This window comes from Coregonus lavaretus, assembly GCF_964263955.1.
Source record: "Coregonus lavaretus genome assembly, chromosome: 14".
NCBI lineage: Eukaryota > Metazoa > Chordata > Actinopteri > Salmoniformes > Salmonidae > Coregonus > Coregonus lavaretus.
The window spans coordinates 15,555,820-15,570,440 of NC_140001.1; the positions used below are offsets into that span (position 1 = coordinate 15,555,820).

General features: G+C 45.8%; 1 protein-coding gene across 1 annotated transcript in view; it reads left to right on the forward strand.

Moving 5' to 3' along the window:
* Positions 1-14,621, forward strand: part of trpm6 (transient receptor potential cation channel, subfamily M, member 6) — a gene marked incomplete at its 5' end in the record, with an annotated part of 42,403 nt that overhangs the window by 22,608 nt on the left and 5,174 nt on the right. The window contains 7 exon segments of the mRNA XM_084176460.1: positions 26-222; positions 421-553; positions 657-1,083; positions 1,204-1,705; positions 2,826-2,926; positions 3,150-3,252; positions 3,348-3,394. Coding sequence (XP_084032586.1) covers positions 26-222; positions 421-553; positions 657-1,083; positions 1,204-1,705; positions 2,826-2,926; positions 3,150-3,252; positions 3,348-3,394 — 1,510 coding nt within the window.

The following is a 14,621-nucleotide window of genomic DNA, read 5'->3' on the forward strand; positions in this document are numbered from 1 at the left end:
GTTTCTTATGGATCCTTTTTGACAGCAATGTCTACATTGACATGAAGTCCATATCCAATAAGCTGTGGAAGTACAACCGCTACCGCTACATTATGACCTATCAGGAGAAGCCGTGGTTGCCCCCGCCCCTCATTATCCTGAGTCACATGAACCTGTGTGTGAACGCCATTTACCGGAAACACAGAGGCTCGTCCGAGCAGGAGAGGGACTCCTGTGGGCTTAGTGAGTGTGTGTGTGTGTGTGTGTGTGTGTGTGTGTGTGTGTGTGCGCGCACATTAAAAGTCTGATATAGCCTTAGCCTACTACACTGTTTTCTATGACATTATTGATTCACAGCATTTCCACACGGTAGATAAATGCTACAGTAGATTGTGTGTTGGAAAAATGGGCTTGTTTGTAATCTCTCTCTCCCTCTGTCAGAGCTTTATCTGGGCCAAGAGGACCTGAAGAGGCTGCATGAGTTTGAGGAGAGGTGTTTGGTGTCGTATTTCCATGAGAAAAACCAAGATGTTCTCTGCAGCCAGATCAACATGGTCCGAGCCACTGCAGAAAGGTGAGACTGGTACTTAGAAAGAGTGTCATCTTTCTCTCAATAGCCATTGAGACTTTCTCTTTGTGATTCCCCTGAATGTATGTCTATGTTCTTGACCTGACAGGGCTGAGGAGATGGTTGTGGTTATGGGAGAGGTGTCGGACAGGGTCCACTTCATCCAGGACACCCTGCAGGTGCTGGACAGCCAGCTGGGTCAGCTGCAGGACCTGTCCGCCCTGGCCGTGGACACCCTCACCCTCCTGTCGGCCTCCGACAGCCTGCAGCAGGAGGAGGCCCGCCTGGGCCGCTGTCGGCCAATCACCCCCTCCCATCACCATGTCCCCCACAGCTGGACCCTCCCCCACGGAGGTGGAGGCAGTGTTGACATCATGCCCTGCCACACCCCCAGGGCCTACCGCAGCACCCCACCCTCCCTGCTGTGGGGCCACACCTCCTCCCGCAGCCAACGCCCGTCACTGGAGTGGCACACGGGGGCCTGGGGGGGCGGCAACCATGGAGGGCGGGGGGCTGGCGAGACTGAGGATGAGGAGGTACATGGTGTCACGGTGCATCACAGTGGCGAAGTCTGGCCAGTGGGTTACCGCTTCGCCCCCCATGGCTTCCTCCCTCACCTGGGCGGTGCAGGGCTCAGGGACAGGACCCCCTGTGAGTCGTGCGTGCCTTCCCGCTGTGGCTCTCCCCCGTACCCTTCGGCCTGGGCTATAGACAGTTCTCTGGAACCCCCACACGGCAAACCCAGGGTCTGCTGCGACCCTGAGATGTCCATGGAAGAGGAACGGGAGGAGGTTGGGCAGCCCTTTGATGTGAATGTGTCCAGGACCTCTAGTCATGCCTTTCTGTTGTCGGACCCACAGGATGAGAAAGGCTGTGGTGCCAGGGGTTTGGTGAACCCCGCCTTCTGTAAGGACGATGACCCTGGGGCAGCTCGCTCCAGACGGGGCCAGTGGGGCAGGAAGCGTCCTCACCGGTGGGTGGGTCTGTCCAGGGACCGGCCCTACAGTCACAGCCGCTCTCTCTCCTCTAGCATGGAGAACATGGCTCTCTCTGGCGTCCCCCTGAGCCCGCTACGAGCCTCCTTCCCCGCCCTCGATTGCCTGTCAGAGGGGGGAAGCTTCACAGCTGACAGACCCCTTGGCTGCAGTAAAAGCAGAGGTACTGTACCACCCTCTTATGCAATGTACCCTCAAAAATGTTTCGGCACTGAGCAAATTTCATGTCTGCTTAGCGCAAACTTGAACATTGTGAAAACAACACTGCCCCTTTAAGACAAAAAAACCCCTCTTTACCTGACTTGCTTTTCAAAGATGTCTAGAAATGTACACGTTTTGTGCTTTTGTAGGAGGCAATCCCTCCCCCATTGCTGACTACGAATGATCTATAACAGGACTAATAACTCACTAACTAGCAAAGGATATGAACAAATGTGCACACGTGGCTACATGAAGCTCTCGCTTTGATCTCAAAACAAGCAACCTACTCACGACCGCTCGTGCTGTAAACACAGTCCAGTTCAAAGTGACTGGCACAAATCCATATATGGCAATGGTCCAATTGCATGTATTTGCATATAGTCCTGCTGCAGCTCTGATTGGTTATACCGCACCGGTCTGTGTAGAGTGTATAGTACGGGCTGAGTCATGCGCGTCAATGCAATAGAATCTTACTCCAATGCGTTCTGCCGACGACAAAATCTCTTGCATAGTTAGTTTTGCATACTAAGCCTTGCATAGTTCGTTTTGTTTCGCTATGTTGCATTGAAAGTGGCTAATATTGCGTTGATTCGATCACAATTCCCACAGTAAAGGGAAACATTGATAGTGTTAACTAAGGGGGAAAGGAGGCGCCGTTGACATTTTGCCCTGCCACATCCCCAGGGCCTACCGCAGCACCCCACCCTACCTGCTGTGGGGCCACACCTCCTCCTGCAGCCAACGCCGTCACTGGAGTGGGAAAACATTGATAGTGTTAACTAAGGGGGAAAACTCTAGAAAGTTGAGTGAAGTTCAATCTCGTGCTTCTCTGCGTGGGCTGATATTTCTAATGCGCGGCCGTCCCGAGGCGCAGTTTATAGGGAACATTGCTCTTATGCTTGGTTAACATTAGCAACAACATACATACAAGGATCAGTTACCTTTTTTGGTCCTCACATTTGTATTATATACCATATATCCATGTACGAGTACAAATACCTAAAAGGTAAAACATTCCATGACACTAATCAGTTTCCCAATGTATCTCTAGTGATTCTACCTGTCCTGGTTGTGTTTTGCAGAGTGGTCCGAATGGTTTGACCTGGCAGTGACCTCAGGGAGCAGAGAGAGGTGTCAGGGCAGGAAGACAGTCAAGATCCTGGAGGAGAGTTCTTCAGACACTGTAAGACAGACAGACAGTAGACAAACAGACTGACAGTAGACAGACAGACAGACGTCTGAACACTGAATCTGTTCAAACAATATCTGCCATTTACTACTAGGTCCTGCATTGTGCCACAGTCTAACAGAGCCGTAGCTATTTACAACAGTACACGTAAAGCTGTGTATAGTCTGTGTATATCGATTGATTTGAGATTACCCTTCATTGACCTCTCTGCTCTCAGGTGAAAGAGGTGGACTCATACCTCTCTGACGTGTGCAGGAAGAGGAGGCGCAGGGGAGGAGAGCCTGTGTGCTGGTCTGCCTCTGCCAGCCTAAACCCGCTCAGTATGTACCCATAGAGACAGAAAGAGGGCACACCTCCTATCTTTGCCATTGATCACTTCTGTTCACCATCTCACCTAGTGCCAATATTGTTTCAGATTCTGAACCCATGGATTCGTTGCAGAAAGTATCTTTTTCACGTCAGGTAAGATTTTATCTTGTGTTGTATGTATAAGTAGTTATGTTTTGTCAATATAAAGATGTTATGTCCTCTGTAGCTCAGCTGGTAGAGCACAGCGCTTGTAACGCCAAGGTAGTGGGTTCGATCCCCGGGACCACCCATACACAAAAAAAAATTTAAGTCACTTTGGATAAAAGCGTCTGCTAAATGGCATATTATTATTATTATTTTTATTATTATTTAAGTAAAAATAGAGGACAAGGTACCAGAACCATATATAGAGATATCTCTACATAGTCCATGGGCCAGTGAAAAAATGTGTCCACTCTGGGATTGCAAAGCTTTAACAGTCTTATCTTAATCTCCCCATTCCTATGAACAAATTGATATGATACCCACTCCAAAAGAGTAGCTTTGTATGTTTTTCACACCTTTATTTACAGTGGGGGAAAAAAAGTATTTAGTCAGCCACCAATTGTGTAAGTTCTCCCACTTAAAAAGATGAGAGAGGCCTGTAATTTTCATCATAGGTACACATCAACTATGACAGACTAAATGAGAATGTATTTTCCAGAAAATCACATTGTAGGATTTTTTATGAATTTATTTGCAGATTATGGTGGAAAATAAGTATTTGGTCAATAACAAAAGTTTCTCAATACTTTCTTATATACCCTTTGTTGGCAATGACACAGGTCAAACGTTTTCTGTATGTCTTCACAAGGTTTTCACACACTGTTGCTGGTATTTTGGCCCATTCCTCCATGCAGATCTCCTCTAGAGCAGTGATGTTTTGGGGCTGTCGCTGGGCAACACGGACTTTCAACTCCCTCCAAAGATTTTCTATGGGGTTGAGATCTGGAGACTGGCTAGGCCACTCCAGGACCTTGAAATGGTTCTTACGAAGCCACTCCTTCGTTGCCCGGGCGGTGTGTTTGGGATCATTGTCATGCTGAAAGACCCAGCCACGTTTCATCTTCAATGCCCTTGCTGATGGAAGGAGGTTTTCACTCAAAATCTCACGATACATGGCCCCATTCATTCTTTCCTTTACACGGATCAGTCGTCCTGGTCCCTTTGCAGAAAAACAGCCCCAAAGCATGATGTTTCCACCCCTATGCTTCACAGTAGGTATGGTGTTCTTTGGATGCAACTCAGCATTCTTTGTCCTCCAAACACGACGAGTTGAGTTTTTACCAAAAAGTTCTATTTTGGTTTCATCTGACCATATGACATTCTCCCAATCCTCTTCTGGATCATCCAAATGCACTCTAGCAAACTTCAGACGGGCCTGGACATGTACTGGCTTAAGCAGGGGGACACGTCTGGCACTGCAGGATTTGAGTCCCTGGCGGCGTAGTGTGTTACTGATGGTAGGCTTTGTTACTTTGGTCCCAGCTCTCTGCAGGTCATTCACTAGGTCCCCCCGTGTGGTTCTGGGATTTTTGCTCACCGTTCTTGTGATCATTTTGACCCCACGGGGTGAGATCTTGCGTGGAGCCCCAGATCGAGGAAGATTATCAGTGGTCTTGTATGTCTTCCATTTCCTAATAATTGCTCCCACAGTTGATTTCTTCAAACCAAGCTGCTTACCTATTGCAGATTCAGTCTTCCCAGCCTGGTGCAGGTCTACAATTTTGTTTCTGGTGACAGCTCTTTGGTCTTGGCCATAGTGGAGTTTGGAGTGTGACTGTTTGAGGTTGTGGACAGGTGTCTTTTATACTGATAACAAGTTCAAACAGGTGCCATTAATACAGGTAACGAGTGGAGGACAGAGGAGCCTCTTAAAGAAGAAGTTACAGGTCTGTGAGAACCAGAAATCTTGCTTGTTTGTAGGTGACCAAATACTTATTTTCCACCATAATTTGCAAATAAATTCATAAAAAATCCTACAATGTGATTTTCTGGATTTTTTTTCCTCAATTTGTCTGTCATAGTTGACGTGTACCTATGATGAAAATTACAGGCCTCTCTCATCTTTTTAAGTGGGAGAACTTGCACAATTGGTGGCTGACTAAATACTTTTTTTCCCCACTGTATGTCTTGTTGTATGGGAGTTTATGCAATGTTTGCAGGCTGATAAAGGAATGTTGGGACAAGTTGAAATGGTCACATGCTCTTTGAAAATGACTATATCAAACAACAATGAACATTGTATTGGGTGGATCTCTAGTATTTGGTCAATTTTTGCCATCAGCTCAAATTATTTACTTAGACTGACTTATCCCCTGGGAAAAATAACATAAATTCAGAGCCAAATCATATGGTTGAATTCAAATATCAATAAAATCATAATAACAATCAGTTACTGGCAGCAATTCCTACAGAATGGAAGAAGAAGTTAAGGGAAAGGAAAGAGAAACGGTTGGTTTGTAGACCTCATATTAAATCTCACAGATGGTTAACTAGAGTTCAAATCATTAAAGACATGTACCATTTTCATTTGGAGAACAACAAATTGGGTGCCATCCCACACAAATTCCACTCTTTCTGGGAAGAGCAGTTTGATACTTCCATCCCTTGGAAACAGGTTTTTGGTATTTCAAATATGGGGCATCGAAGAATGGGTTGTGGAATAGGAGGATTTGTTACATCTTTTCTGGTATTAATGGGGCCATAGTTGCTAACTTTTTGGCAAAAGTACAAGAGTGGTTACTCCCTGTTTTACATGATTTTGTTATATGTCCACAAAAAGTTAAATTGGGTGACTTAAGGGACAGATGTAACACAATATACAATCTCTTGATTCTGCTGAGGAAGGTTTTCATTTTTAAAACTCAGAAAACAAATATGTTAGTATTGGATTCTGTTAAAAATAACGGTTAAACAGTATTATACACTAGAAGGTTTGATTGCAAAAGAAAGTGGGAGGTCTCAAGATTTTACTGATAAGTGGGACCAAATAACACTTAAAGAGGGATGGGCCTGATTTCATAGAAATAGGAAAGGTGCTCCTAATCACCAGTCATATGACAACATTATTATTTTTGTAGTTGTATTTATGGTGGTTGTTAATTTTTTTCTATCTAATTCCTGTTTATGTTCTTTTGTAGTTTGTTAGTGTAATTGGTTGTTTATTTGCCTTTGTGTCTCCAACACACCGAGGTAGTGGGCTGAAGAGGGTGGGGTGTTCTGGTGGTGTGGCGGGTAGTCTGGAGGACTATGAACCTTTAGCTACCCCTTCCCTATTGTGGGATGGTTATTTGTAACGACTGTCAATGGTATTACACTGAGTGTACAAAACATTAGGAACACCTGCCCCTTCCATGACATCTATACCAGGCGGTGTGATAGGAAGGCCCGGAAAATCTTTAAAGACTCCAACCACCCAAGACATAGACTGTTCTCTCTGCTTCCGCACGACAAGCGGTACCGGTGCATCAAGTCTGGCACCAACAGGCTCTTGAACAGCTTTTATCCCCAAGCAATAAGACTGATAAATAGCGAACAAAATAGCTTCATGGACTATATGAGTTAACCTTGCATCCTTATTGACCTTATATTTTTAGTTTTGCGCTGTCTCTATGCACACTCACAGGGCCATACACACTCACACACACACTCACAGGGCCCTACACACTCACACACCCTCACGCCATCATCTGCTCACTCACACATTATATGCACATACATTTATACTGACTCTACACACACACACACACACACACACACACACACACACACACTCACATACAAGCTGCTGCTACTCTGTTTACCCTGCACATGTAAATATGGTATTGGATCTGACCCTGTATGTAGTATGCTTGCTTACTTACTTATTGTGTTCTTCATATTTCTTCTTATTTCTCATGTGTTGTTTTTCTAATATTACATTGTTATTAATTATTGCTTTGTTGGGTTTTGAGTTTGCAAGAAAGGCATTTCACTGTACTTGTGCATGTGACATTAAAACTTCAACTTGAAACAGACTAACCAGGTGAATCCAGGTGAAAGCTATGATCCCTTATTGATGTCACTTGTTAAATCCACTTCAATCAGTGTCGATCTTTAAGCCTTGAGACAATTGAGACATGGATTGTTTGTGGTCCATTCAGAGGGTGAATGGGCAAGACAAAAGATTGAAGAGCCTTTGAAAGGGGTATGGTAGTAGGTGCCAGGCGCACCGGTTTGAGTGTGTCAAGAACTGCAACGCTGCTGGGTTTTTCACACTCAACAGTTTCCCGTGTGTATTGAGAATGGTCCACCACCCAAAGGACATCCAGCCAACTTGACACAACTGTGGGAAGCATTGGAGTCAACATGGGCCAGCAACCCTGTGGAATGCTTTCGACACCTTGTAGAGACCATGTCCCGACAAATTCAGGCTGTTCAGAGGGCAAAAGGGGGTGCATCGTAATATTATGAAGGTGTTCCTAATGTTTTGTACACTCTTGGGGAGGAATGTGAACAGCCATGATGAAAACCGATGAGAATTCTCTTGGGAGGTATTCCTGATCGGGTGAACAAAATGTCGAAAGAGTTTCTACATTACGACAGTCGAGAGCTGTTGATCATGAAGCATACCCCACCTCCTTTGTTCTACAAACACTATTCTGGTAATATTTTTGATGAATACATACAGTACCAGTCAAAAGTGTGGACACACCTACTCATTCAAGGGTTTTTCTTAATTTTTACAATTTCCTACATTGTAGAATAATAGTGAAGACATCAAAAGTATGTAATAACACATATGGAATCATGTAGTAACCAAAAAAGTGTTAAACAAATCAAAATATATTTTAGATTTTAGATTCTTCAAAGTAGCCACTGTCACATTGTATAAGGATTTGAAGACAGGCGCAGGAATACAGTGGCTTGCGAAAGTATTCACCCCCCCTTGGCATTTGTCCTATTTTGTTGCATTACAACCTGGAATTAAAATTGATTTTTTGGGGGGTTTGTATCATTTGATTTACACAACATGCCTACCACTTTGAAGATGCAAAATATAAGAAATAAGACAAAGAAACAGAAAACTTGAGCATGCATAACTATTCACCCCCCCCCCCCCCCCAAGTCAATACTTTGTAGAGCCACCTTTTGCAGCAATTACAGCTGCAAGTCTCTTGGGGTATCAATCAATTTCAATCAATCAATTTTATTTTATATAGCCCTTCTTACATCAGCTAATATCTCGAAGTGCTGTACAGAAACCCAGCCTAAAACCCCAAACAGCTAGTAATGCAGGTGTAGAAGCACGGTGGCTAGGAAAAACTCCCTAGAAAGGCGAAAACCTAGGAAGAAACCTAGAGAGGAACCAGGCTATGAGGGGTGGCCAGTCCTCTTCTGGCTGTGCCGGGTGGAGATTATAACAGAACCATGCCAAGATGTTCAAAAATGTTCATAAGTGACAAGCATGGTCAAATAATAATCAGGAATAAATCTCAGTTGGCTTTTCATAGCCGATCATTAAGAGTTGAAAACAGCAGGTCTGGGACAGGTAGGGGTTCCATAACCGCAGGCAGAACAGTTGAAACTGGAATAGCAGCAAGGCCAGGCGGATTGGGGACAGCAAGGAGTCACCACGGCCGGTAGTCCCGACGTATGGTCCTAGGGCTCAGGTCTCTCAGTTGGCTTTTCATAGCCGATCATTAAGAGTTGAAAACAGCAGGTCTGGGACAGGTAGGGGTTTCGTAGCCGCAGGCAGAACAGTTGAAACTGGAATAGCAGCAAGGCCAGGCGAACTGGGGACAGCAAGGTGTCATCATGCCCGGTAGTCCTGACGTATGGTCCTAGGGCTCAGGTTCTCAGAGAGAAAGAGAGAACGAGAGAATTAGAGAGAGCATACTTAAATTCACACAGGACACTGGATAAGACAGGAGAAGTACTCCAGGTATAACCAACTAACCCCAGCCCCCCGACACATAAACTACTGCAGCATAAATACTGGAGGCTGAGACAGGAGCGGTCCGGAGACACTGTGGCCCCATCCGAAGAAACCCCCGGACAGGGCCAAACAGGAAGGATATAACCCCACCCACTCCGCCAAAGCACAGCCCCCGCACCACTAGAGGGATATCCCCAACCACCAACTTACAATCCTGAGACAAGGCCGAGTATAGCCCACAGAGGTCTCCACCACAGCACAAACCAAGGGGGGGGCGCCAACCCAGACAGGAAGATCACGTCAGTAACTCAACCCACTCAAGTGACGCACCCCTCCCAGGGACGGCATGAAAGAGCACCAGCAAGCCAGTGACTCAGCCCCTGCAACAGGGTTAGAGGCAGAGAACCCCAGTGGAGAGGGGAACCGGCCTGGCAGAGACAGCAAGGGCTGTTCGTTGCTCCAGCCTTTCCGTTCACCTTCACACTCCTGGGCCAGACTACACTCAATCATATGACCTACTGAAGAGATAAGTCTTCAGTAAAGACTTAAAGGTTGAGACCGAGTCTGCGTCTCTCACATGGGTAGGCAGACTGTTCCATAAAAATGGAGATCTATAGGAGAAAGCCCTGCCTCCCGCTGTTTGCTTAGAAATTCTAGGGACAATTAGGAGGCCTGCGTCTTGTGACCGTAGCGTACGTATTGGTATGTACGGCAGGACCAACTCGGAAAGATAGGTAGGAGCAAGCCCATGTAACGCTTTATAGGTTAACAGTAAAACCTTGAAATCAGCCCTTGCCTTAACAGGAAGCCAGTGTAGGGAAGCTAGCACTGGAGTAATATGATCAAATTTCTTGGTTCTAGTCAGGATTCTAGCAGCCGTATTTAGCACTAACTGAAGTTTATTTAGTGCTTTATCCGGGTAGCCGGAAAATAGAGCATTGCAGTAGTCTAACCTAGAAGTAACAAATGCATGGATTAATTTTTCTGCATCATTTTTGGACAGAACATTTCTGATTTTTGCAATGTTACGTAGATGGAAAAAAGCTGTCCTTGAAACAGTCTTGATATGTTCGTCAAAAGAGAGATCAGGGTCAAGAGTAACGCCGAGGTCCTTCACAGTTTTATTTGAGACGACTTTACAACCATCAAGATGAATTGTCAGATTTAACAGAAGATCTCTTTGTTTCTTGGGACCTAGAACAAGCATCTCTGTTTTGTCCGAGTTTAAAAGTAAAAAGTTTTCAGCCATCCACTTCCTTATGTCTGAAACACAGGCTTCTAGCGAGGGCAATTTTGGGGCTTCACCATGTTTCATTGAAATGTACAGCTGTGTGTCATCCGCATAGCAGTGAAAGTTAACATTATGTTTTCGAATAACATCCCCAAGAGGTAAAATATATAGTGAAAACAATAGTGGTCCTAAGCTTGGCACATCTAGCCACTGGGATTTTTGCCCATTCTTCAAGGCAAAACTGCTCCAGCTCCTTCAAGTGGGATGGGTTCCGCTGGTGTACAGCAATCTTTAAGTCATACCACAGATTCTCAATTGAATTGAGGTCTGGGCTTTGATTAGGCCATTCCAAGACATTTAAATGTTTCCCCTTAAACCACTCGAGTGTTGCTTTAGCAGTATGCTTAGGGTCATTGTCCTGCTGGAAGGTGAACCGCTGTCCCAGTCTCAAATCTCTGGAAAACTGAAACCGGTTTCCCTCAAGAATTTCCCTGTATTTAGCGCCATCCATCATTCCTTCAATTCTGACAAGTTTCCCAGTCCCTGCCGATGGAAAAGGGGATGGTGTTCTCGTGGTGATAAGTGGTGTTGGGTTTGCGCCAGACATAGAGTTTTCCTTGATGGCCAAAAAGCTCAGTTTTAGTCTCATCTGACCAGAGTACCTTCTTCCATATGTTTGGGGAGTCTCCCACATGCCTTTTGGCGAACACAAAACGTGTTTGCTTATTTTTTTCTTTAAGCAATGGCTTTTTTCTGGCCACTCTTCCGTAAAGCCCAGCTCTGTGGAGTGTACGGCTTAAAGTGGTCCTATGGACAGATACTCCAATCTCCGCTGTGGAGCTTTGCAGGTCCTTCGGGGTTATCTTTGGTCTCTTTGTTGCCTCTGATTAATGCCCTCCTTGCCTGGTCCGTGAGTTTTGGTGGGCAGCCCTCTCTTGGCAGGTTTGTTGTGGTGCCATATTCTTTCCATTTTTTAATAATGGATTTAATGGTGCTCCGTGGGATGTTGAAAGTTTCTGATATTTTTTTATAACCCAACCCTGATTTGTACTTCTCCACAACTTTGTCCCTGACCTGTTTGGAGAGCTCCTTGGCCTTCATGGTGCCGCTTGCTTGGTGGTGCCCCTTGCTTAGTGGTGTTGCAGACTCTGGGGCCTTTCAGAACAGGTGTATATATACTGAGATCATGTGACACTTACATTGCACACAGGTGGACTTTATTTAACTAATTATGTGACTTCTGAAGGTAATTGGTTGCACCAGATCTTATTTAGGGGCTTCATAGCAAAGGGGGTGAATACATATGCACCCACCAATTCCGTTATTTATTTTTTAGTATTTTTTGAAACAAGATGAATACTTTTGCAAGGCACTGCATGTAACAGGGGTTTTATTTTCTCCACCCAACACAAGGTACGTCATATACAACGACATGGACGAAGCCCAAACCATAATTTGCAAATAAATTCATTAAAAATCCTACAATGTGATTTTCTGGAAAAGAAATTCTCATTTTGTCTGTCATAGTTGACGTGTACCTATGATGACAATTACAGGCCTCTCTCATCTTTTTAAGTGGGAGAACTTGCACAATTGGTGGCTGACTAAATACTTTTTTCCCCCACTATATATACACTGCTCAAAAAAATAAAGGAACACTTAAACAACACAATGTAACTCCAAGTCAATCACACTTCTGTGAAATCAAACTGTCCACTTAGGAAGCAACACTGATTGACAATAAATTTCACATGCTGTTGTGCAAATGGAATAGACAACAGGTGGAAATTATAGGCAATTAGCAAGACACCCCCAATAAAGGAGTGGTTCTGCAGGTGGTGACCACAGACCACTTCTCAGTTCCTATGCTTCCTGGCTGATGTTTTGGTCACTTTTGAATGCTGGCGGTGCTTTCACTCTAGTGGTAGCATGAGACGGAGTCTACAACCCACACAAGTGGCTCAGGTAGTGCAGCTCGTCCAGGATTGCACATCAATGCGAGCTGTGGCAAGAAGGTTTGCTGTGTCTGTCAGCGTAGTGTCCAGAGCATGGAGGCGCTACCAGGAGACAGGCCAGTACATCAGGAGACGTGGAGGAGGCCGTAGGAGGGCAACAACCCAGCAGCAGGACCGCTACCTCCGCCTTTGTGCAAGGAGGAGCAGGAGGAGCACTGCCAGAGCCCTGCAACATGACCTCCAGCAGGCCACAAATGTGCATGTGTCTGCTCAAACGGTCAGAAACAGACTCCATGAGGGTGGTATGAGGGCCCGACGTCCACAGGTGGGGGTTGTGCTTACAGCCCAACACCGTGCAGGACGTTTGGCATTTGCCAGAGAACACCAAGATTGGCAAATTCGCCACTGGCGCCCTGTGCTCTTCACAGATTAAAGCAGGTTCACACTGAGCACATGTGACAGGTGACAGAGTCTGGAGACGCCGTGGAGAACGTTCTGCTGCCTGCAACATCCTCTAGCATGACCGGTTTGGCGGTGGGTCAGTCATGGTGTGGGGTGGCATTTCTTTAGGGGGCCGCACAGCCCTCCATGTGCTCGCCAGAGGTAGCCTGACTGCCATTAGGTACCGAGATGAGATCCTCAGACCCCTTGTGAGACCATATGCTGGTGCGGTTGGCCCTGGGTTCCTCCTAATGCAAGACAATGCTAGACCTCATGTGGCTGGAGTGTGTCAGCAGTTCCTGCAAGAGGAAGGCATTGATGCTATGGACTGGCCCGCCCGTTCCCCAGACCTGAATCCAATTGAGCACATCTGGGACATCATGTCTCGCTCCATCCACCAATGCCACGTTGCACCACAGACTGTCCAGGAGTTGGCGGATGCTTTAGTCCAGGTCTGGGAGGAGATCCCTCAGGAGACCATCCGCCACCTCATCAGGAGCATGCCCAGGCGTTGTAGGGAGGTCATACAGGCACGTGGAGGCCACACACACTACTGAGCCTCATTTTGACTTGTTTTAAGGACATTACATCAAAGTTGGATCAGCCTGTAGTGTGGTTTTCCAGTTTAATTTTGAGGGTGACTCCAAATTCAGACCTCCATGGGTTGATACATTTGATTTCCATTGATAATTTTTGTGTGATTTTGTTGTCAGCACATTCAACTATGTAAAGAAAAAAGTATTTAATAAGATTATTTCATTCATTCAGATCTAGGATGTGTTATTTTAGTGTTCCCTTTATTTTTTGAGCAGTGTATATAACACAGGGATGTAACCCTAACAAAAGAGCGAGGTGTAAACCTCTAAACAATACACGGGACGAGACCCGAAATAACATGAGCACAATACACGGTACTCACAAGACCAACGGACATGGGACAATAATCGACAAGGACAATGGGGAACAGAGGGCACATATATAAACACATACTAATCGGGGGGGGAATGGGAACCAGGTGTGCGTACTGAGACAAGACAGTCCAGGGTTGGTGGTAATGAACCAGATCAGTGATGCCTAGAAGGCCAGTGACGTAGACCTCCGGAGCTGGTGAACGGAATGAGCAGCAGTACCGGGGGGATCCGTGACAGCCACCCTTTGCCTTGGAATTCTCTCAACCAGCTTCACCTGGAATGCTTTTCCAACAGTCTTGAAGGAGTTCCCACATATACTGGGCACTTGTTGGCCGCTTTTCCTTCACTCTGCAGTCCAATTCATCCCAAACCATCTCAATTGGGTTGAGGTCGGGTGATTGTGGAGGCCAGGTCATCTGATGCAGTACTCCATCACTCTCCTTCTTGGTCAAATAGCCCTTACACAGCCTGGAGGTGTGTTGGGTCATTGTCCTGTTGAAAAACAAATGATAGTCCCACTAAGCGCAAACCAGATGGGATGGCGTATCGCTGCAGAATGCTGTGGTAGCCATACTGGTTAAGTGTGCCTTGAATTCTAAATAAATCACAGACTGTGTCACCAGCAAAGCACCCCCACACCATCACACCTCCTCCTCCATGCTTCACGGTGGGAACCACACATGCAGAGATCATCCGGTCACCTACTCTGCTTCTCGCAAAGACATGGAGGTTGGAACCAAAAATCTCACATTTGGACTCATCAGACCAAAAGATAGATTTCCACCGGTCTAATGTCCATTGCTCGTGTTTCTTGGCCCAAGCAAGTCTCTTCTTCTTATTGGTGTCCTTTTAGTAGTGGTTTCTTTGCAGCAATTCGACCATG